At 45.6% G+C, this 24,128-nt stretch overlaps 1 protein-coding gene across 2 annotated transcripts; it reads left to right on the forward strand.

Moving 5' to 3' along the window:
* Positions 1–1,685: 1,685 nt before the first annotated feature.
* TOR4A (torsin family 4 member A) lies at positions 1,686–11,351 on the forward strand. Of its 2 annotated transcripts, XM_058159424.1 has the most exons (3): positions 1,686–2,048; positions 2,705–2,819; positions 9,728–11,351. In XM_058159424.1, exon 3 carries the CDS (start codon positions 9,757–9,759, stop codon positions 10,975–10,977), a length of 1,221 nt encoding a protein of 406 aa, XP_058015407.1. In that variant the 5' UTR covers positions 1,686–2,048; positions 2,705–2,819; positions 9,728–9,756; the 3' UTR covers positions 10,978–11,351. The 2 variants fall into 2 exon arrangements, with proteins under 2 accessions (XP_058015407.1, XP_058015406.1); XM_058159423.1 differs by lacking the exon at positions 2,705–2,819 and having other exon boundaries at positions 1,690–2,048.
* Positions 11,352–24,128: the final 12,777 nt, after the last annotated feature.

Here is a 24,128-nt window from a genome sequence, read left to right on the forward strand (position 1 = left end):
CTCTCCTTTCCTTCCTTCCTCCTCTCTCTTTCTTCTCTCTCCTTACTCTCTCTTTCTCTCTCCCTTGATTTCTCTCTCTCCCTCCCTCCCTCTCTCTCCCTCCCTCCCTCTCTCTCTCCTCCTTCCTCTCTCTCTCTCTCTCCCTCTCTCTCCCTCCCTCTTTCTCCCTTCCTTCCTTTCTCTCTCTCCCTCTCTCTCTTTTTCTCTTCCTTCCTCCCTCCTCTCTCTCTGTCTCTCTCCTTCCTCTCTCCCTCTCCTCTCTCTCCTTTCCTTCCTTCCTCCCTTTCTCTTTCTTCTCTCCCTTACTCTCTCTTTCTCTCTCTCCTTCATTTCTCTCCCCTCTCCCTCTCCCTCCTCCTCTCTCTCTCCCTCCTCCTCTCTCTCTCTCTCCTCTCTCTCTCTCTCCTCTCTCTCCTCCTCTCTCTCCTTCCTTCTCTCTCTCCCTCTCTCTCTTTTTCTCTTCCTTCCTCCCTCCCTCTCTCTCTGTCTCTCTCCCTTCCTCTCTCTCCCTTCCTCTCTCTCTCCTTTCCTTCCTTCCTCCCTTTCTCTCTTTCTTTCTCTCTCCCTTACTCTCTCTCTTTTTTTCTCTCTCTCCTTCATTTCTCTCTCCCCTCTCCTCTCTCTCCCTCCCTCTCTCCTCCCTCCCTCCCTTTCTCTCTCTCTCTCCTCCTTCCTTTCTTTCTCCTTCCTTCCTTTCTCTCTCTCCTCTCTCTTTCTCTTCCTTCCTCCTCTCTCTCTGTCTCTCTCCTTCCTCTCTCCTTCCTTCCTTCCTCCTCTCTCTCTCCTCCTTCCTCTCTCTCTCCCTCCCTCTCTCTCCCTTCCTTCCTTCCTCTCTCTCCCTCTCTCTCTGTCTCTCTCCCTTCCTCTCTCTCCCTTCCTCTCTCTCTCCTTTCCTTCCTTCCTCCCTTTCTCTCTTTCTTTCTCTCTCCCTTACTCTCTCTCTTTTTTTCTCTCTCTCCCTTGATTTCTCTCTCCCTCCCTCTCTCTCCCTCCCTCCCTCTCTCCCTCCCCCCTCTCTCTCCTCCTTCCTCTCTCTCTCTCTCTCTCCTCTCTCCTCTCTCTCCTTCCTTCCTTTCTCTCTCCTCTCTCTCTCTTCCTTCCTCCCTCCCTCTCTCTGTCTCTCCTTCCTCTCTCTCCTTCCTCTCTCTCCTTTCCTTCCTTCCTCCCTTTCTCTCTCTCTCTCTCCCTTACTCTCTCTTTTCTCTCTCTCCCTTCATTTCTCTCTCTCCCTCTCCTCTCTCCTCCCTCTCCCTCTCCTCTCCTCTCTCTCTCTCTCTCCTCTCTCCCTCCCTTTCTCCCTTCCTTCCTTTCTCTCTCTCCCTCTCTCTTTTTCTCTTCCTTCCTTCCTCCCTCTCTCTCTGTCTCTCTCCCTTCCTCTCTCCCTTCCTTCCTTCCTCCCTCTCTCTCTTTCTTTCTCTCTCCCTCTCTCTCTTCATTTCTTTCTCTCTCCCCCTCTCTCTCTTCCTCTCTCCGTCTCTCTCTCCCTCCCTCTCCCTCCCTCTCTCTCTCTCTCTCTCTATCTCATTGGCTGGTCAGTGTTGCGAGCGTTGTCCAACCCACCCCATCCTTAAGAGAGAGCTTCCTGCGCAGCCCAGCGAGGCAGCCAATGAAGAGAGCTTTTTGGCAAAGGACAGTTGTGTGCTTGTGTGTCTTGTCTCTTGTCTGTGTGGAAGCAGAATCTCTCTTGCAACAGACAGAGCTGCGAGCCAGCCCCGCAGGCTGCCTGCCAAACGTTAGCAGCAACAGCAGCTCAACTGAGATAAGAGCTCCAGCGGTCGGGCGTGTGCGGATGGAGAAGAAAGCATGAGGAAGGGGAGAGGCAATCTCTCCTCCCCAGTGTGCTGTTTTCCTCTTTCGTTTCTTCTCTCTCTCTCTCTCTCTTGCAACGCACACCGAAAGCAGGTGACGTGGGGGGGCCCTCCGCTGCGCCCGCAGCTGGACTTTTCCCCCAAGGGTGAAGCCAAGCCCTGAGCGATGGGACAGCTGGCATTCCTGGGCAGAAGCGAAGACGCTCCCTTGCTAATGAAGCTCCCCAAACCAGACGCTTGGTACAGTAACGTCCTGCATTTCTGTGTGTGTGTGTATGGGAGGGTCAAGGGAAAGCTTTGAGGCACCAAGGCTGCAGCTTGGCTTCTTTGGTTGCAAGGCGTCTCCTCGCCCAACTAGGTAAAGACATCAGTGCTGGTGAGGCGGCTTGCTCTCTGTTTAGATACAGGGGTTAGCTTGGCGGTTTGCTTGCAGACGTTTCCTGACCCAGCTAGTATCGTTGGTGCTAGAGAAGGGAGTCGGGGGGGGGTGTGAAGAGGAGGAGGAGGAGGAGGAAGAAGAAGAAGGGGAGGGAGAGGGGGAGGAGGAGGAGGAGGATGACTGTGGGGTTGTTGGCGCTCTCTGAGCCTTGTTGGTTTCTTGAAGACCTTTCCTGACCCAGCTAGGGAACATCATCAATGCTAGAAGGGACTGGGGTGTTTGTGAAGAGGAGGAGGAGGAGGAGGAGGAGGAGGAGGAGGAGGACAATGACAACTGTAGGGTCCTTGGAACTCTCTGAGTCTGGGTGGTTTCTTGCAGACTTTTCCTGACCCAGCTAGGCAACAACATCAGTGCTAGAAGGGAGCAGGGTATGTAGAGGAGAGGAGAAGGAAAAGGGGAGAAGGAGGGAGAGGACTGTGGACCTTGGTGCTCTCTGAGCTCTGTTGTCTTTTCGCAGATGTTTTATTACCCAACTAGGTAACATCATCAGGGCCATAACGGAGGAGGAGGTGTGTGGGGTCCTTGGTGTTCTCTGAGCTTGGTGGTTTCCTTGAAGACATTTCATGATCCAAGTAGGTAACATCATCAGAAGGAGTGTGATTTTCTCCCTGTTTATATACAGCAGATCTGAGGCTTGGTTGTTTCCTTGTGGACATTTCATGACCCAACTAGGTAACATCATCAGAAGGAGTGTGATTTTCTCCCTGTTTATATACAGTAGATCTGAGGCTCGGTTGTTTCCTTGTGGACATTTCATGACCCAACTAGGTAACATCATCAGTGTTACTGGGTGTGACTCGCTCTCTGTTTATATACAGTAGATCTGAGCTCGGTTGTTTCCTTGTGGACATTTCATGACCCAACTAGGTAACATCATCAGAAGGAGTGTGATTTTCTCCCTGTTTATATACAGTAGATCTGAGGCTCGGTTGTTTCCTTGTGGACATTTCATGACCCAACTAGGTAACATCATCAGTGTTACTGGGTGTGACTCGCTCTCTGTTTATATACAGTAGATCTGAGCTTGGTTGTTTCCTTGTGGACATTTCATGACCCAACTAGGTAACATCATCAGTGCTTTAGGAAGTTTCCGTTCAAGAAACCAGCTGGAGTTTTAAATATTTCATTGAAAAGAGCCGGGGAGATGTCACCTCTAGCTTCTTTCTCAGCCGATTTGGTTATTGTTCAGAGGCGGAGAGGCTGGTGAAAAAATGGCAGCTCCTAGACGTGACCCACCTTTGGGGTCCTTGAGTGGGGAGAGTCCAGGGAGTTTAGAGGATAGTACGAAAAGTTGATTGAGGGTGTTTTTCCCCCCCTCCTCTCTCAGTTTGGATTTCTGCTGAAATTTATGGAGATGTCTCTACCGCGGTTTTCATTTTTATTTTTATTTATTATTAAATTTCTATACTGCACCATCTCCCGAAGGACTCAGGGTGGTTTACAGCCATATTAAAATACACGATAAATACAAAGTAATAAATAACAATATTAAAAACAATTAAAACCAAATAGATTAATGGCCCAATCACTAAAAACGGTCAAAGACCGCTTTAAAACCATTTAAAATTTCGTTTAAAAATATACTTTGACTTTCTGGAGGCGGCTTGGGAGCCGGGGCGCAATTTCAGGAGTGTGTCTTTGCCAGTCCTCTTTTGAGGAAGTTGAAGTGACTGTGAAGCAGAGTTCTCCCGTTTCCTGTCGCAATTTTTTTCTCTAAAAAAATAAAATAAAATAAATAAAAAACGAGGGAGAGGTTCGTGACTTTTAGAAGTTTCGCCGGGTAAGCCCAGAGTTGGCTTCTCCTCTTTCTTTCTTTCTTTTTTTTTTCTTTCTTTCAAGGAAAGCAACGGAGAAGGTTGGGCGTGCTTGTTTGATGATCTCAAAACCTTCTCCTCCTGCCCCCTTCCTTTTAATGGCGGCAAAAGTCACCAACTTTGGGGTCCTCGGTGCGCCCCGTGCTTGGTGGCTTCCTTGCGGACGTTTCATGACCCAATTAGGGAACGTCAGTGGTGGCATCAGCACTGATGATGTTGCTTAGTTGGGTCATGAGACGTCTTCAAGGAAGCCACCAAGCACAAGGAGCACCAAGGACCCCACAATCCTCCTCCTTCTCCTCCTCCTCCTCCTCCTCCTCCTCCTCCTCCTCCTCCCACTGATGATGTTAGCTAGTTTGGGTAATGAAACATCGGCAAGAAAACAACCAAGCTGTCATGTCCCACTCCTCCTCTGACGGCAGGTTCGGGGAAGTCCATATCAAGCGTGCCTCTGCAGCTTTGCCAAAGTTCTGTCAGAGTTCTCAGGGCAGGCAGGAGACCAGGATGTGACTTCAGCAATGCAATTTAGACTTTGCCTGACTCAAAGAATGCCAGAAAGCAGATCCTTTATATAGGCCATGGGCTGTGGCTCCATGACTCAGCACTTATCCAGGCCTGCCCCTCCCTTCCTTTTGCTGACGTCGCCTCTCCACTCTCCGGAAGCATGGGTCCTTCCAGCCTCCAGCTGCCGGTCATTCCAGCTCGTGACTGGCTTCACATTCCCCAGGCTCACATGCTGTAGGGGAGGGGCCCAGCTGCTCCGTTTGTCCGGGCATGGTGCCAGGACTGGAGGCTGGAGGCATGTCAGGCCATTCGTCTTGCTCGGTCTGTCTGGGCATTGTGCCAGGACTGGGGGCTGGAGGCATGCCAGGACATTCTTCTGCACTATCAGCGTCCGGCAGGAGACGAGAGGGGCTCCGCTGCGGAGAGGGGGGCGAACAAGGCACAACACAAGCTTATAGGCCATCAAGGACCTTGCAGTCCTCCCCCACCTCTTCCTCCATCATCTTCTAGCATGGAAGATGTTACCAAGTTTGGTAATGAAATGTCTGTAATACAACAACCAAGCTTAGAGACCATCGGAGACCCCATAGTTGTTGTTGTCGTCGTCGTCCTCCTCCTCCCAAACTCCACTCCCTTCTAGCACTGATGATATCACCTAGTTGGGTCATGAAACATCTGCAATACAACAACCAAGCTTAGAGACCATCAAGGACCCCTTAGTCCTCCTCCTCCTCCTCCTCCTCCTCCTCCTCCTCCTCCCAAACTCCACTCCCTTCTAGCACTGATGATATCACCTAGTTGGGTCATGAAACATCTGCAAGAAAACAACCAAGGTTAGAGACCATCAAGGACTCCGCAGTTCAGCCCTGAGCGACAAATACTCTCTTCTACTAATTATCATTTAAACGTAGCAGGTTTGTGGGCGGGTTTTTTGCCCAAGAAATGTTTTCACCTAGTGAAAGGTGCATCTCTAGCCAAAGGCGTAAGAACAAGGATGAACTCCAAGTGCTGACACCCTTTAGAGTTGTGTAATGTCACAACAAGCTGGAAAATAACACATTAAGCCTCCAGGCCCCCTCCCGCACCCCCTCAACTATGGAGAGAGGCAGGTGGTGTCACCCCATTAGCTCACGGCTTTACCGAGCCTGCAAGGCTGTAACCAAACCAAAGAACGGTTGCAGGAACTGGGTATGTCTAGTTTAGAAGACATACCCAGGAAAGAAGGACTAGGGGGAGACATGATAGCAGTCTTCCAATATCTCAAGGGCTGCCCCAAAGAAGAGGGAGTCGAGCTATTCTCCAAAACACCTGAAGACAGGACAAGAAGCAATGGGTGGAAACTAACCAAGGAGAGAAGCAACTTAGAACTAAGGACAATTTAATAAGTGGAACAACTTGCCTGCAGAAGTTGCGAATGCTCCAACACTGGAAATATTTAAGAAAATGTTGGATAACCGTTTGTCTGAAATGGTGTAGGGTTTCCTGCCTGGGCAGGGGGTTGGACTAGAAGACCTCCAAGGTCCCTCCCAACTCTGTTATTATGTTAACGTTATGTTAGAGTCAGGAAAGATCAGTTGTCAACCCAGCTTTTGAGATAGCTTTTTTTTTCCCTTTTCTGCTGCTTCATGGCAATGACTCATTTCCGATTCCAACAAGCTATGTGTGGAGTTGATCCCCTTTCTGGAGAAAGAAACAAACTGGGGGGGGGGGGGAAATTCCCAGGAAGTGAGTTTAGGAAAACAAAACTCCCTTAGGAGAACTTTCAACTCGGCTGCAAATGCCAGATGTTTTCACCTTTCTGCAAAACCTGCTAGCCGTCATTTTAGGACGGGGGGAGGGGGGTTTCCAATTTTTAAAAAAAAGTTTTTTAAAACCAAACAAACAGCAGCGTTGCAAAAGTTGCGCTCTGCAAAGCAGGTGAAAGGCAAGAGTCAGAAAACAAAAGAGGAATTCTGCCTTAAGTGAGAATTTGGGGGAGAGGGAAAATAAAAGCCCGTTCAATGAACTAAAATTAAATAAAGAAATGAAAAATCGCAATTGGAGCAAATTTTGGAGCAATTGCAATTGGAGCAATTATATGTAAGCATTCGATGTCTTTATGGCTATGTTTTGCCAATTTATTTTTTTTGTGTGTGTGTGCCAAATTTTTTCCATGCGTCCACATCTATGTCTGCTCTATTACTTATTTTCTTATTTGTTGCCAAATAAATAAATAAATAAATATTGCATGTATAAAAGAAAAAGAATAGTTAGAAGGATAGATAGGATAGAAGATATATAGAAAGAAGGTTGACTCAGCCTTCCATCCTTTATAAGGTAGGTAAAATGAGGACCCAGATTGTTGGGGGCAATAAGTTGACTTTGTATATAAATATACAAATAGGATGAAGACTATTGCTAACATAGTGTAAGCCGCCCTGAGTCTTCGGAGAAGGGCGGGATATAAATGCAAATTAAAAAACAAATATTTAAGAATTTTAAGAAATTCAAACAGATCCTAGTCACTTTCTCCTTCTGGTACTAAGGAGGCAAAGCTGGAATGAGCTCCAACTGGTTTGCTGAGTTCTTCAAAACCCAGGAATCGAAGTTAATAATTATCGGGAAGAGAGCGTTCTCAGCAGAGATAATTGCCAGATGCAATCTATGTAGCCTGGGATTGAGGCATACTTTCACCAGCCGCCTAGCGTGACCCAGGTCTGGGAGCCAGAGGCTCTGTTTGTACAAGTCCCGTGTGAGGTTCCCGAGAAATTCATCGCCTCCCAAACGGCCCATTTACAGACCGGCAGAAGATGAGACAGAGGAACGGTAAAGGACGCGGCTCTGGCCGTCCCTGCTGGGGTGGTCGTTAAGTTGCACACACGCACACCTAAGCCAAAGCTTGGCTCAGTAACCCATAAAGGTAAAGGTTCCCCTCGCACATACGTGCTAGTCGTTCCCGACTCTAGGGGAGCGGTGCTTCATCTCCGTTTCAAAGCCGAAGAGCCAGTGCTGTCCGAAGACATCTCCGTGGTCATGTGGCCGGCATGACTCAATGCCAAAGGCGCACAGAATGCTCTTCCCTTCTCACCAAAGGTGGTCCCTATTTTTCTCCTTGCATTTTTTAACCTGCTTTCAAACTGCTAGGTTGGCCGAAGCTGGGACGAGTCACGGGAGCTCACCCCATTACGCAGCACTAGGGGCTCGAACTGCCGAACTGCCCAACCTTTCGATCGACAAGCTCAGCGTCTTAGCCTCTGAGCCACCGCGTCCCTCCAGTAACCCACGCAGAGGTATAATAAGGAAGCTCTGGAGGACGGGGACACGTCCTGAACTTAATTACAGCAACTTGTTTAGTGACCGAAGTTACGCCGCCACTGAAAAAAGCGACTTGGGGGCCGTTTTTTTTACCCTTATGACCGTTGTGGCATCCCCCGCGGTCATGTGATCAAAATTCAGAGTGCTTGGCAACTGGCCGGGGTACTTAGGCAACCTCCTGGGTTCACTGTCGAAGGCTACCTGCGTACTCGTAGAGCTACCCTCGCTGGGGGTGCAGAAATACAGATGACCAGCAGAGGGCAGGGAAGACCACGGAATGGCCATCCAGATGTTTGCAGCCTATATAGCAGGCCCCTTTGCTGTGTTGCAGGATCTTATCTGGAGGTGAGAAAGTGTGCCCGTAATGGCCAGCCTCAAGGGGGCGCTGCTCGGCCACAAGGCGCATCCGTGCCAGGTCTAGATTGGAAGCGCCTGAGTGCCAAGCTCCTGAAAGAGCTGGTGCCCTGCCACCAACCTTGGAAAACTATGGAGGGGTGGGGTGGGGGGGGACAGAAATGGTGTGATCCATTTCTCTTTCTCTGTCTCTCATCCATCTGTCCATCACGACTCAAAATGAGAGAGAGAGACAGAGAGAGAGATTTATCTTTCTATCTATCCATCCATGTGTCTGTCTATCATCTATGTGTCTATCTGTCTGTCATCTATCTCGCTATCTATTGTCTGTCTGTCTGTCTGTCTGTCTATCTATCTATCTATCTATCTATCTATCTATCTATCTATCTATCTATCTATCTATCTATCTATCTATCTCCATATCGCTACTCAAAATGAGAGAGAAAAAAGAGAGAGGAGACAGGTTGTGTGTCTATCATCTATCTGTCATCTATCTATCTATCTATCTATCTATCTATCTATCTATCTATCTATCTATCACTACTCAAAATGAGAAAGAGAAAAAAGAGAGAAGATTGTCAATTATCTATCTATCTATCTATTTATCTATCTATCTATTATCCATCCATCCATCCATCCATCCATTATATATAATAGATGGATTATATAGATATCCATCCCTAGATCAATTATCTATCTCTCTGTCTGTCTATCATCTATCTATGTGTCTGTCATCTATCTATCTATCTATCTATCTATCTATCTATCTATCTATCTATCTATCTATCTATCTATCTATCTATCTACTTAAAATGAGAAAGAGAGAAAAAAGAGAGAGGAGAAAGAGATCTATCTATATCTATCTATATATCTATCCATCCAACTACCATCTACCATCTACTACTCAACACCTGCCTATCCATTCAATTTGTCTGTCTGTCTCGCCATCTCTATCGTCTTATCATTTTTATTAAAGATTTTTTAAATTTTTTTAGATTTTATCGAAAAATGAATGCAAAGGAAGGAAAAGAAAAGAGAGAAATCAAAGAGAAAGCTAAAAGTACCAGAGACCTGAGTGGGCTGGGGGGAGGAAGGGAATAATAGAAAAAAAGAAAAAGAAAAACAGAAAATCAAAGGATCCCAAGGAGCAGCTTCCACAGACCTGCTTCCAACACGACAACCCTGCAGCAGAGAATTAACTCCTTCCTTTTTTGAAACCAGCATATTTGTGCCTGGGCTACCTGGGCATCGTCCTCCAGCGTTTTGTCTCCAAACTAAAGCCATGGGCCGACTGGTTGGGTCTCCCTGCCCGCTTTGTGTCAAAGCAAAAACCCGGATCGTTTGCCCGATTTTAAGGGGAACACCGCGGTTCATCTCAAGAGCTTCTGAGGCCAACTCAGGAGAGGCTTAGATTGACTTGCTCAGGGGGACGGGTTGGTGCAGAAACAGGGCATGTCTAGTTCACTGCTCCCGTCGTTGATTTATTCCGTCCTTTGCTCTCTCTCTCTCTACAGAAAAATCTAACCAGCGGGAAGAAGCCAAGATGGAAAGCCGAAAGACGCCTGTGACAAGCCCGCAGAAGCTTTCTCTGATGTCCTCCCCAGTACGAGCAGTGGTGCGCCTTCGGAGGACGGCCCACGCGTTTAAAAAAGGCTATCCGCCTGGGGACAAACTCCTCCAGAGACAGTTTTCCCTTGGGAAAAGCAAACTGAGCAACATCGCCAACCAAGCGTCTTTCAACAGTTCCCAGTACTTCACTTTCGATCCCGCCGGCCCGCTCCCGGTGACCAAACCCAAGCGCCGTAAGAAGAAATCGAGGAACCCCCGAGTGCTGTATCCGGAAAGCTCGAAGAAATACCTGCCCGCCGAGCACACGAGCAAAGCCACCCGCTTCCTCCTCTTGTTCGTGGCCATCATTTGCTTCCAGATCCTCAACGCCATCGAGAACTTGGACGATAACCTCATGAAGTACGATCTGGATGGGTTGGAGAAGACCATGGCCCGGGAGGTTTTTGGGCAGCCCTTGGTCATCGAAAGGGTCGTGGGGCTGTTGAAAGATTACCTGGCCACCCACGTCCATAACAAACCTTTGGTCATCTCCTTCAACGGCCCGAGCGGAGTTGGGAAGAGCCACATCGGTTGGCTTCTGGCGAAGCACTTTCGCTCCGTGATGGGACCCCGTTCGGTGCTCCATTATTTCACGATGCATCACTGCCCCGCCGGAACCTCCGTCTCCACCTGCCAGTTGGAGTTATCGGAGACCATCGGAGACATGGTGGCTCAAGCCGAAATAGAAGAAATCATCCCCTTGTTTATTCTGGATGAGGTGGAATTCATGCCCGAAACTCTGTTGGAGACCCTGAGTGGGTTTTTCCAGAAGAACCAAACCAACGAATACCTCAACGCCATCTACATTCTCATCAGCAACTTGGGAGGCGAGGAGATCACCCATCGCTTCCTGCAGAACGTCTCCAATGGCTCGTCACCGCCTCAGCAGAAGCTGGAAGAGCTTCAGTCCGTTCTCCGGCCCATCCTGAGCCACGTCCACTCTTTCTGGACAGGGGTGGAGATCGTCCCCTTCGGGTTGTTGGAGAAAACCCACATCTTGAGCTGCTTCTACGAGGAGATGATGAGCGAAGGGATCTACCCAAACGCAAGCCACATCGAACGCTTGGCTGGCCAGCTCAGCTATTACAAAAAGGCAGGGAAGGAATTTGGAAGAACTGGTTGCAAACAGGTGGTAGCCAAAGTCAATCTCCTATAACTGTGATGGTGAACAAGTGGCACGCGGGGCCATATCGGTGGGCATGCGAGTGTTGACCTAGCTCAGCTCTGGCGCACAAGCATGCACTGGCCAGCTGGTTTTCAGGCCTTCCGCAAATGGGCAAAGGGGCCGTTTCCGGCCTCTGGAGGGCCTCCGTGGGAGTGGGGAAGGACGTTTTTGCCCTCCCCAGGTTCCTAGAAAGGCTCTAGAGCCTAGGGAGAGTGAAAAACGGGCCTTCCAGTCCCGGCTGAGTGGGCGTGGTTAAATCGGAATGGGTGGGGCTTCAAAAGCGAGGGGTATAAATCGCTCCTTCCCCCTCGTTCGAACACTGTCATTTGTGCCGAGAACCACAATAAAATAGAACGGGATACATGTCAGTTTGTCTATTTCTTCTGGAGCTGCCTCTCCAGATGTGACCAGTGAAAATGGTGGCTATCCTTCCAATTTCTTTAACCTTCAGATCCTTTTTTTTTCGGCCTTTGGGGCTTTTCTCTCCAGCAGAGAACAGCAGCAAAGAGGATTTAGGATACTGGAGGCTAAAACATGTGAAGAACGGTTGCAGGAACTGGGTATGTCTCGTTTCATGAAAAGAAGGACTAGGGGAGACTGGATAGCAATCTTCCAATATCTCAGGGGCTGCCGCAAAAAAGAGAGAGTCAAGCTATTCTCCAAAGCACCTGAGGGTGGAACAAGAAGCAATGGGTGGAAACTAACCAAGGAGAGAAGCAACTTAGAACTAAGGAGGAATTTCCTGACAGTGAGAACAATTAATCTGTGGAACAACTGGCCTCCAGAAGTTGTGAACGCTCCAACACTGGAAGCTTTTAAGAAGAGGCTGGACAGACACTTGTCTGAAAATGGTATAGTATAGGGAAAGAGTCAGCAACCTGCAGCTCTGGAGCCGCATGCAGCTCTTTGAGCCTTCTGCTGTGGCTCCCTGTCAGGTGAGCCCCTCGCCCTCCCCTCCCAGTCACTCCTCGCCTGGCCTGAGAAGATAAGGACGACAGCGAGGGATGGAGAAGCGGAAAGGGCTGAGACAGAGAGATACAGAGAGAGGGGGAGGGAGGGAGGGAGGGGAGAGAGAGAGATGCCGGAAGAATTGTGTGGTTCCCGGTGTTTTTTAACAACTGGTCTCCCCCTAATGACCGGCTGGGTAGGCGTGGCTAGGGGGGGTGTCATGTGACTGGTGGAAGTGAGTGACATTGAGTTGGCCACGCCCACCCAGGTTTTGCGGCTCCCGGTGTTTTCTGTGGGAAACAGGTCCAAATGGCTCTTTTGAGTATTTCAGGTTGCAGAACCCCTGGTAATAGGGTCTCCTACTTCAGCATGGGGTTGGACTAGAAGACCTCCAAGATCCCTTTCCAATTCTGTCAGTTCTGTTATTTTCTGTTACCTGGGATAAGGTGAGTGAGAAGCTAAGACTCATAGCACCTGTTGGTATTAATCACCCCCTGGGGAATCCCCTTGGAAGAAACTGGCATGCAAAGAAAGGAAAATGAGATTCAGTCTGAGAAGGCAACCAAATTAAATTTTCCCTTTGAAAGTTGAGTGGATGGGAGAAGGCGGTGATCCCGACAAAGCCCTCGGGCTTACACAAGTCATCCCTAATGCTCCTCTTTCTCCTACTCTTCTGGCTAACTTTGCTAACCCGTTGCATAGTCAGTAACAACACCTGCTTCCTTTTTCCAGATCTGTGTCTCGCTGGAAAGAGAGCTGTTGGGCTTGTGTACGCGAAGAATGGAAAGGAAAGAAAGAAAGAAGAAGGAAGGAAGGAAGGAAGGAAGGAAGGAAGGAAGGAAGGAAGGAAGGAAGGAAGGAAGGAAGGAAGGAAGGAAGGAAGGAAGGAAAAAAGGAAGGAAGGAAGGAAGGAAAGGAAGGAAGGAAGGAAGGAAAGAGAGAGAGAGGGAGAGAGAGAGAAAGGAAGGAAGGAAGGAAAAGGAAGGAAGGAAGGAAGGAAGGAAGGAAAGAGAGAGAGGGAGAGAGAGAGAAAGAAAAGGAAGGAAGGAAGGAAGGAAGGAAGGAAGGAAGGAAGGAGAAAGGGAGGAGGAGGGCCTAAAGACACAGCAATAATGTTAGGAAAGAAAAAAGGAAGGAAGGGGAGGGGAGAAAAGAAAGAAAGGAAGGAAGGAAAGAGAGAGAGGGAGAGAGAGAGGAAGGAAGGAAGGAAGGAAGGAAGGAAAAGAAAGGAAGGAAGGAAGGAAGGAAGGAAAGAGAGAGAGGGAGAGAGAGAGAAAGAAAAGGAAGGAAGGAAGGAAGGAAGGAGAAAGGGAGGGAGGGAGCCTAAAGCCACAGCAATAATGTTAGGAAAGAAAAAAGAAAGGAAGAAGGAAGGGGAGGGGAGGAAAGAAAGAAAGAAAGAAAAAAAGAAAGAAAGAAAGAAAGAAAGAAAAGAGAGAGAAAGGAGGGAGGGAGGAAGTCTAAAGCCACAGCAATAATGTTAGGAAGGAAGGAAGGAAGAAGGGAGGGAAGGAAGGAAAAAGAGAGAGAGAAAAAAGAAAGAAAGTATTCAGATGAATAGATTGTTAAAAATGCTTTTAAAAGGTAAAAAAGGCTCTGATGATTGCACGCCACAGCTATGATCATTGGGGCTTTTTTCCTTTTTCCTTTTAAAAGCATTTTTTAAATAACCTATTAGGGCGAATAAGTTGTAAAAAAAAATGCTAAAAAAGTAAAAGAAAAAGTTCCGACAATCGTGCGTCGCTCCCCTGACCTTTTTTTTTTTTTTTACATTTTTTACTAACGATTCGGGCGAACCGGACCGAACCGGGAACATTTCAACCCTGGCCCAGATGTAGATCTGCAAGAAGAAAAAAGGGCCTTTGGAAACAGGGTGGCATTGCAGTTCAGAAGCCCAGAAACTCAGCAGAGGAAAAATCAGATTGTCAGATATTTTTATTTTTATGGGTCTGCAGCCTAGACACCTGGAATATGTATTCCACATCCCCAGTGGCGAAATCCAATTTTTCTTACTACCAGTTCTGTGGGCGTGGCTTGGTGGGCGTGGTGTGGCTTGGTGAGCGTGGCAGGGGGAAGGATACTGCAAAATCTCCATTCCCACCCCACTCCAGGGGAAGGATACTGCAAAATCTCCATTCCCACCCCATTCCAGGGGAAGGATACTGCAAAATCTCCATTCCCACCCCACTCCAGGGGAAGGATACTGCAAAATCCCCATTCCCACCCTATTCCTGGGGGAAGGACACTGCAAAATCCACATTCCCACCCCACTCCAGGGGAAGGATACTGCAAAATCCCCATTCCCACTCTATTCCTGGGGGAAGGATACTGCAAAATCTCCATTCCCACAACACTCCAGGGGAAGGATACTGCAAAATCCCCATTCCTACCCTATTCCTGAGGGAAGGATACTGCAAAATCTCCATTCCCACCCCACTCCAGGAGAAGGATACTGTAAAAATCTCCATTTCCACCCCACTCCAGGAGAAGGATACTGTAAAAATCTCCATTCCCACCCCACTCCAGGGGAAGGATACTGCAAAATCTCCATTCCCACCCCATTCCAGGGGAAGGATACTGCAAAATCCCCATTCCCTCCCCACTCCAGGGGAAGGATACCGCAAAATCTCCATTCCCTCCCCACTCCAAGGGAAGCATATTGCAAAATCTCCATTCCCTCCCCACTCTGGGGCCAGCCAGAGGCGGTATTTGCCGGTTCTCCGAACTACTCAAAATTTCCGCTACCGGTTCGCCAGAACCTGCTGGATTTCACCCCCTGCCTCCCATACTTGGGCTTATATGCATGAAATCTTTATCAGGGACTCCTTAAAGGCTTCTACAGAGATTGTCCAAGAGGCAAAAAAAAAAAGTTATATTGGGTTTTCCAACACCCTCCAAAATATGCCTCTTTCTTTAATCCTGCTCTCGGGAGGGAAAATGGGAGGAGGGAAATCATATTTTTTAAGATTCCATCTTCCACCCTTCCAAGCCTGTGATAAACTACAGAACGGCAGAATTACATCACCCCCTTAGTTTCTCCACCCTTAATGAATAATTTCAGGAATGTTTTAAATATCTCCTTCCCCCTCTGGGAGTGTCGTTGACCCCAAAGTAGCCATTCCCTCACTGCCATTCCCTCACATCATATTGCATTAGATATATTTTTGTTTTCCCCATATTCACGCTTTCCTAACGCTGTTCCTGCGGGAATAAACATCAGTTTAAGAGTGGGTGGAGGCTTTTAATTGGAAAAACAGATCTGGGGCGGGAGTGAGGAGTGGGGGAGATTTGTCAGGTGCCTTTAAGGCAGTCTATGATTATTACAGATTATTTTCAAATTGCAAAGGCCTTCAGAAATAATAAATAAAATAAATAAAAAGATGTTGAGACTCCAGAAGGAAGAGCAATAAAGATGATTAGTGGTTTGGAGGCTAAACTGTATAACGAACGAGGTATGTCTAGTCCAGAGGTCGCCAACCTCTGTTCATATTTGGATTTCTTCTCATTAAGCAATGTGTTTTGCCCCTTTCTTAATGACTTTAAGGAAGATCTTTTTTAAAAAATGCTTTGAACTATAGTTCAAAGATATTGTTATTGTGAAAGTACCCCAAGGCTCTGTTTTAGGCCCAGTACTCTTCAACATCTTCATCAATGACTTGGACGAGGGGATAGATGGGGAACTCATCAAATTTGCAGATGACACCAAGCTGGCAGGAATAGCCAACACTCCAGAAGATAGGCTCAAGTTACAGAAAGATCTTGACAGACTTGAACATTGGGCGCTATCTAACAAAATGAAATTCAACAGTGAAAAAAGTAAGGTTCTACATTTAGGCCAAAAAAACAAAATGCACCGGTACCGTATATATGGCACCTTGCTCAATAGTAGTACCTGTGAGAGGGATCTTGGAGTCCTAGTGGATAACCATTTAGATATGAGCCAGCAGTGTGCAGCAGCTGTTAAAAAAGCCAACACAGTTTTGGGCTGCATAAACAGAGGGATAGAATCAAGATCACGTGAAGTGTTAGTGCCACTTTATAATGCCTTGGTAAGGCCACACTTGGAATATTGCATCCAGTTTTGGTCGCCACGATGTAAAAAAGATGCTGAGACTCTAGAAAGAGTGCAGAGAAGAGCAACAAAGATGATTAGGGGACTGCAGGCTAAAACATATGAAGAACGGTTGCAGGAATTCGGTATGCCTAGATTAATGAAAAGAAGGACTACGGGAGACATGATAGCAGTCTTCCAATATCTCAGGGGCTGCCACAAAGAAGAGGGAGTCAGGCTGTTCTCCAAAGCACCTGAGGGTAGAACAAGAAGCAATGGGTGGAAACTAATCAAAGAAAGAAGCAACTTAGAACTAAGGAGAAATTTCCTGACAGAACAATTAATAAGTGGAACGACTTGCCTGCAGAAGTTGTGAATGCTCCAACACTGGAAATTTTTAAAATATTGGATAACCATCTGACTGAGATGGTGTAGGGTTTCCTGCCTGGGCAGGGGGTTGGACTAGAAGGCCTCCAAGGTCCCTTCCAACTCTGTTGTTATATATATTATATATAAATAAATAAATACTGCTTTTATACTTTGAAAATGTGTTTTTAGATGATTATGCTTTAACCTGCTTTGTGAAGCATTGTATCCTGAAAAGAAGACCATAGATCTAATAAATAAATAAATAAATAATATTATACATTAGTTTTCTTTCCTGTTGAAAAAAAGATATTTTTTTAAGCAAGAAAAGAAAACCAATGTTTAATATGATCTTTTTAATTGTACAATCTTTTTTTTTCAAAGTGAACAGTCACTCAGAGAGCCGTTTGGACCCATTTCCCCAAAAAAAGACACACACAAAACCCTTTGGACACCTAAAAAATGAAGATAACACTGCATATATCGTGTTTTTTTTTTTTTTACCTTTATGCTATGTATAAAAAAAAACTATAGCGTGTTGCATTTATGAAATCAATGACCTGCTACACAGAAAACGCATTTTTATTTCTGCAACGAAAACATTTTGAACGCCGGGGGGAAAAAAAAAGATGTTTCAAAAAACTCAATAAATCAAGTGTCCGTGAGTGTCGCGCATTGGTGGTTGCGGCCCATATTTTGAGCCACAAGGAGCCGCAGCAGAGGGATTAGAGAAAGAGAAGGGCTAGGGTCGACTTGATAGCCGTCTGCCAATATTTGAGGGGCTGCCAGAGAAAAGAGTGGGTCAATTTATTCTCCAAAGCACCAGTAGGCAGGACAAGAAGCAATGGGTGGAAACCTATCAAAGAAAGATCCAACCTAAGGAGAGTTTTTAGTTCTCCTAAGAACTAAGGAGAAATTTGATCATTAGGGCACTGGAAGATAAAACATATGAAGAACGGTTGCGGGAATTGGGTATTAGTCTTAGAAGGGAAGGACTAGGGGTGACATGAGAGCAGTGTCCCAATATCTCAGGGGCTGCCCCAAAGAAGAGGGAATTAAGCTATTCTCCAAAGCACCAGAAGGCAGGACAAGAAGCAGGGGCCGGTTTAGCTCTGCCTGGTAAGGCCTGTTATTAAGAACACAAAGCCTGCAATTACTGCAGGTTCGAGCCCGGCCCAAGGTTGACTCAGCCTTCCATCCTTTATAAGGTAGGTAAAATGAGGACCCAGATTGTTGGGGGGGCAATAAGTTGACTTTGTAAATATATACAAATAGAATGAGACTATTGCCCTATACATTGTAAGCCGCCCTGAGTCTTCGGAGAAGGGCGGGGTATAAATGTAAACAAAAAAAAAAAAAAAAGCAACGGATGGAAACTGATCAAGGAGAGAAGCAACCTAGAACTAAGGAGAAATTTCCTGACAGTGAGAACAATTAATTAGTTGGAACCGAAGCTGCCTCCAGAAGTTGTAGATGCTCCATCGCTGGAGGTGTTCAAGAAGAGATTGGACAACCATTTGTCTGGAATGGCGTAGGGTTGGGCTAGAAGACCTCCAAGGTCCTTCCGACTCTTCTGTTATTCTTTTGATCCCATGTCCATAGGGATGCTGCCATGGCCAGGTGAGGAATGGTCACGTCCCTGTTTCTCCAGTGCCCCCATAACTTGTAAGTTAAGGAGTACCAGATAAAACAAATATTTGGCAAGGAACATTATTTATTTATTTATTTATTTATTTCAATTTTTATACCGCCCTTCTCCCGAAGGACTCAGGGCGGTGTACAGCCTAGTAAAAATACAACATATAACATATAATAATGCAAGACATTGCTGCCTTCAATGTTGTGGTCATGGATACGTCTCATCAGCCCCGAAGGGAAGAAGAATAAAAATGAAATTAGGCCGAGAAAGGTCATTGACTAAGTTAAGGCCCATAAACAAAGTTACGTAAATGTTGATACACCAGCAAACTCAAATTTCTCCGCAGCCTGCATGGATCATAAATCAGTTTAGCTGCTGAGGCTCATTTTTTCTGACCCTGTCTCTCCCTGCACAGCCGCCTGGGATTCTGCTCCAAGCATTTTTCCCTTCCTTAGGTCATCTTTCTGATTTTTCGCTTCTGCTAGCTATAAGTCCACAAGGGGTCTGGAGCAGGGGTGGGTTCTACTTCACTACCGGTTCGCAACACCAAATCTCAACCAGCAAATGCTCAGTCTTACATATAGGAAAAAAGAACCCAAACACTAAGTACTCGCTTGATGGACATTACCTTACAGATGACCCCCATCCCGTTAAAGACCTTGGAGTTTTCATGTCAAATGATCTAAGTGCCAAAGCCCACTGCAAATACATAGCAAAAAAGTCTCTAAGAGTTGTAAACCTAATCTTGCGTAGCTTCTTTTCCAAAAACACTACACTACTAACCAGAGCATATAAAACATTTGCTAGACCAATTCTAGAATACAGCTCACCTGTTTGGAACCCTCACCACATCTCTGACATCAATACAATTGAACGTGTCCAGAAATATTTTACAAGAAGAGTTCTCCATTCCTCTGAAAACAACAAAATACCTTATCCCACCAGACTTGAAATCCTGGGCTTGGAAAACTTGGAACTCCGTCGCCTTCGACAAGACCTAAGTTTAACTCATAGAATCATCTATTGTAATGTCCTTCCTGTCAAAGACTACTTCAGCTTTAATTGCAATAATACAAGAGCAACCAATAGATTTAAACTTAATGTCAACTGCTTTAATCTAGATTGCAGAAAATATGACTTCTGTAACAGAATCATCAGTGCTTGGAATACTTTACCTGACTCTGTGGTCTCTTCTCATAATCCTAAAAGCTTTAAGCTGAGTCTCCGAAGACTCAGGGCGGCTTACACTATGTTAGCAATAGTCTTCATCCATTTGTATATTATATACAAAGTCAACTTATTTTCCCCAACAATCTGGGTCCTCATTTTACCTACCTTATAAAGGATGGAAGGCTGAGTCAACCTTGGGCCTGGTGGGACTTGAACCTGCAGTAATTGCAAGTTTCTCCCCTTTCATCGCTATTCATTTTTTCTAGTCTCCAGCCACTTGCCCCATTTATCCCATATTACACAATATTCTGTTATCTTCCTTTTCTTTCATTTCTTCTCTTAATTTGTCCGTCTCGCCACAATCTAAGATTTTCCTTTATCAGTTCTTCCTCTGGTTGGTGTATTTCCTTTTTTCCCAATTTTGTGCGTATGAAATTCTTGCGGCCGTTACGATATGTAAGATTAAGTATTTTTATGTCTCGGGTATAATGTCTGGTAAATATTCCTAACAAGAATGTCTCTGGTTTCCAATCAATCGGTTATTGGTCGGTTATTTTTTCTAGCCATTTTTTGATTTTGGCCCAATACATTTTTTTGCAGCCGGACTTGGCCACCAAAGATGATAGTATGTTCCATAAAACCTTGTTACACTTCCAGCAAATCGGAGAACAAACATTCTTGTTGATGTTATGATGGGTGTAGACAGGTAAGCGATGCATAGAGTCACCTGTGACTCAGAACGCCTCCCTACCACAACCAACATTCACGGGCACGAAAAGTATTTATAGCTTGCAAAATGGAATAAACTGATCATCGCAACCTTACAAGAAGCTGAAATTGTGGCCAACACCTCCGTCTTCATAATTCTGCCTTTCCCGTTGCGGAAAAAAAAAAGAGAGAGAGAGAGAGAGAGAAAGGGGCGAGCTAAAAATTTGCTGCTTTCAAGATCAGTTCCTGGGTGTCGTCTGGGACAAACATCTCATCCTATTGAAGATGTCCAGCTTGGTAGAAACTGCGCCTGTTTTGGGAGGTTCATCAGCAACGTGTCCCGTGGGGAACTCTTCGTCACCCCCCTCAGAATACCCGACACGCAAAGGCAGGAAACCAAGTCGGATCCTGTATCCCCCACTGGTGAGGAAGTATCAACAGAGGAAGAAACCTGATGCCACCAAGAAATGGCTTTTCTTCTTGACCGGAGTCGTTCTTCTGCAGATCTTGATGGAGGAACCTGAAGAAGACCTGCAAGGCTTTGGCGAGGACCATTGGCTGGCTGGACCGACCTGCTTCCAGACCTTCAGGCCTTCACACAATTCCTCAAGTGAGGGAGAAGATCCAGCTGAAGAAACTCCACACTGGATTTTGGAGGAGGCTCGTGTTTGCAAGGTACCACCAACAGAATTTCTCCAACCGTGAGCAACGGGTCCAAAATAGCCCATCGCCCATCAAAATGCTTCAGCGCTAAGAAAAGAGGAGAAGGCTGCTCAAAGAACTGGGAGAAATATTTGGTGAAGTTTGAAGAGCAAAAGGATGGTCACGTGGTCTCCAAAATCTAAGGAGAACATCAACCAGCTACTGCAGGTACCTAGTCCTGAAAGGAACAAAACAATTCCTACACTAGGTCTTCATTGTAGAATCCAAACTTTCTAAGTCGCAGACCCTTGTATTATCCTGCCGTTGACAGAGATGTGGGATCTTCATGGTCCTGCTTGGGGCCGCTTACTGGTTTTCTACCCTGTGGTACCCCAGTAGCTGACAACTTTTTCTTTCCGGATTCCCGGATTTTCGTTTCTATTTTTCACGTCGTCCATTTGGCCTCGTTTGAGATGTTACTGTGAGTTGCCAGCACTCGTCCGTCTTCGGCGCCCCATCGTCAGCATCTTGAGGAATTGAATGTCTGAACTGGGTTGGGTTTCAGGGTGCATCCATAAATATGCCTCTGAACTAGGACTTAGCTGGGTCTGCTGAAGAATGAAAAGCATTTTGTTTTAAATCAGCCCTTCCTTCCTTCCTTCCTTCCTTCCTTCCTTCCTTCCTTCCTTCCTCTTTCTTTCTTTCTTTCTTTCTTTCTTTCTTTCTTTCTTTCTTTCTCTTTCCTTTCTTTTTCTTTCTCCCTCTGCCTCTTTCCCCTCTCTTCTCCCTTTCCCGCTCCCTGCTTCCCATTCACTCTCAGATTGTTCTTTCTTTCCTTTCTTTCTTTCTTTTCTCATTCTTTCTTTTCTCTTTCTTTCTTTCCTTCATTTTTCTCTCTCTCTCTCCCTCTCCTTCTTTCCCTTTCACTCTCAGAATGTCTTCCTCCATCCCTCCCTCTCCCTCTTTTCCATTCACTTTCAGAAAGTTCTTTCTTTCTTTTCTCTTTCTTTCTTTTCTCTTTCTTTCCTTCCTTCATTCTTTCTCTCTCTCTCTCCTCTTTCCTTTCACTCTCAGAATGTCTTCCTCCATCCCTCCCTCTCCCTCTTTTCCATTCACTTTCAGAAAGTTCTTTCTTTCTTTCTTCCTTTCTTTTGTCTATTTTCTTTCTTTCTTTCTTTTCTCTTTCTTTCCTTCCTTCCTTCATTCTTTCTCTCTCTCTCTCTCTCTCTCCCTCTTTCCCTTTCACTCTCAGAATCTTCCTTCCTTCCTTCCTTCCTTCCTTCCTTCCTTCCTTCCTTCCTTCCTTCCTTCCTTCCTTTTCTTTCTTTTCTCTTTCTTTCTTTTCTCTTTCTTTCCATTCTTTCTCTCCCTCCCCTTCTCCCTCTTCCCCTTTCACTCTCAGAATCTTTCCCTCTCCCTCCCTCCCTCCCTCTCTCTCCCCTCCCTCTCTCTCCCCCCTTTCTTGCTTTCTTCTCTACAGCTTTAGCAACCGATATCATTATGTTTGGCTTTAAAAAGAGGGCCAGAGAAATCCCAGCAGAGTTCAGCCGAGTTCTGTTCCAGATCTGTATTTGTCAATATTGACCCTGGGTGGCTTTTGAAGATTTCAAACTGGCATTTTCCCAGCCCTCTTTGAAAATGGCAAGAATCTGCGTGAACGTTTTTTTGCCTGCTAACAGATGTTCGGTCGTTAAGCTGGAGCCCATGAAAAACAGAGCCTGTCTTTTAGCGCTCCGAGCTAATTAAACCAGGGGAAGATTTGTAGAGAATCCAAAGAATGTAGCAAGGGAATCTGGAGGATAAAAGCTTTGGACAGAACTTGTCATTCATCGTTTGTTCTGAGTCGTGTAACATCGGGAATATTTTGCTAATGGGTTGCGGCTCGGTTTGTGACCCAAGCGAGTGGGTGGCAGATGTTCCTGCTGAAACAATCAATTAATCAGAATAGAGCTGGAAGGGACCTTGGAGGTCTTCTAGTCCAACCCCCTGCTTAACGTATCTTGTCTTTTATGTACACTGAGAGCATATGCACCAAAGACAAATTCCTTGTGTGTCCAATCACACTTGGCCAATAAAAAACTCCTATTCTATTCTATTCTATTCTATTCTGTTCTGTTGATTCTTGATGAATGTATCTTTTCTTTTATGTACACTGAGAGCATATGCACCAAAGACAAATTCCTTGTGTGTCCAATCACACTTGGCCAATAAAAAACTCCTATTCTATTTCCATTCCATCTATTCTATTCTATTCTATTCTATTTTCTATTCTAGTTCTTATTCTATTCTATTCTCTATTTTCTATTCTATTCTATTCTTACTCTACTCTACTCTATTCTACTCTATTCTATTTTCTATTCTACTTTCTATTCTATTTTCTATTCTAGTCCTTATTCTATTCTATTCTATTCTATTCTTACTCTACTCTACTCTACTCTATTTTCTATTCTATTTTCTATTCTAGTCCTTATTCTATTCTATTCTATTCTATTCTTACTCTACTCTACTCTATTCTATTTTCTATTCTATTTTCTATTCTAGTTCTTATTCTATTCTATTCTATTCTATTCTATTCTATTCTATTCTATTCTATTCTATTCTATTCTATTCTATTCTATTCTATTCTTCTATTCTGTTTCTATTCCTCTCCTCTCCTCTCCTCTCCTCTATTCTATTCTATTCTATTCTATTCTATTCTATTCTATTCTATTCTATTCTATTCTACAGGCGACCCTACCTACACCATTCCAGACAAGTGGCTGTCCAGTCTCTTCTTAAAATCCTCCACTGATGAAGCGTCCACGACTTCTGAAGGCAAGTCGTTCCACTGATTAAATTCTCCTCCCGGTTAGGAAGTTTCTCCTTAATCCCAGGTTGCTTCTCTCCTTGATCCGTTTCCATCCACAGTTTCTTGTTTTGCCTTCTGGTGCTTTGGAAAAGAAGTTGACCCCACTCCTCTTCTTTGTGGCAGCCCCACAAATACCCGAATACCAAAAAAAAAACCAAACCCAAAATAAACAGAAGAAAGGAAGTTCTGGAGAAGGTTGAGAAGATGCTCCTTTGGACTTTCAGGGGTGGGGTCTTGGATGAATAGCAAAGAGCAACGTGATCGCGGGGCGGAAAATTAATGGGATGGCTGGAGAGTATCCCAAAACCTCATGAAACCTGTTCCCCAGATTATCATACGTGGATCCAGTTCGTCTTATGTCCTGCAACTTTGAAGCAGTTGGCATCTACAGCTGGGTCCCCTCAGTGGCTCTGCTGTAGCGGAATGACTGGGCTACGGAGGGACCTCAAAACCGTGGCGCTCTAATTCAGCTTTCCATGGTCAATTTTCTTTCAAGCATTTGGATTCTTCAATCATTGCTTCTTTCGGTCTTCTAACCGTTGGGAGATTTTCAATGTTTCTTAGAAGAAAATGGACCAGAGGCCCAACTTTTGACCCAAGCAAATAAATCCTTACTTTTTTCCTATATTCCTTGCTTCCTCACTGAATGTCTCTCTTGTGCTTATTGTCCTTCCCTTTCAGTGGTTTTAAAACAACAACAACAACAACCCACCTTATTTGTACTTCCTCAATTTATTGGGAGAATAATCCCTCGAGTTTCCCAGCCAACA

The sequence above is a fragment of the Ahaetulla prasina genome, chromosome 16 (genome assembly GCF_028640845.1).
Source record: "Ahaetulla prasina isolate Xishuangbanna chromosome 16, ASM2864084v1, whole genome shotgun sequence".
Classification (NCBI taxonomy): domain Eukaryota; kingdom Metazoa; phylum Chordata; class Lepidosauria; order Squamata; family Colubridae; genus Ahaetulla; species Ahaetulla prasina.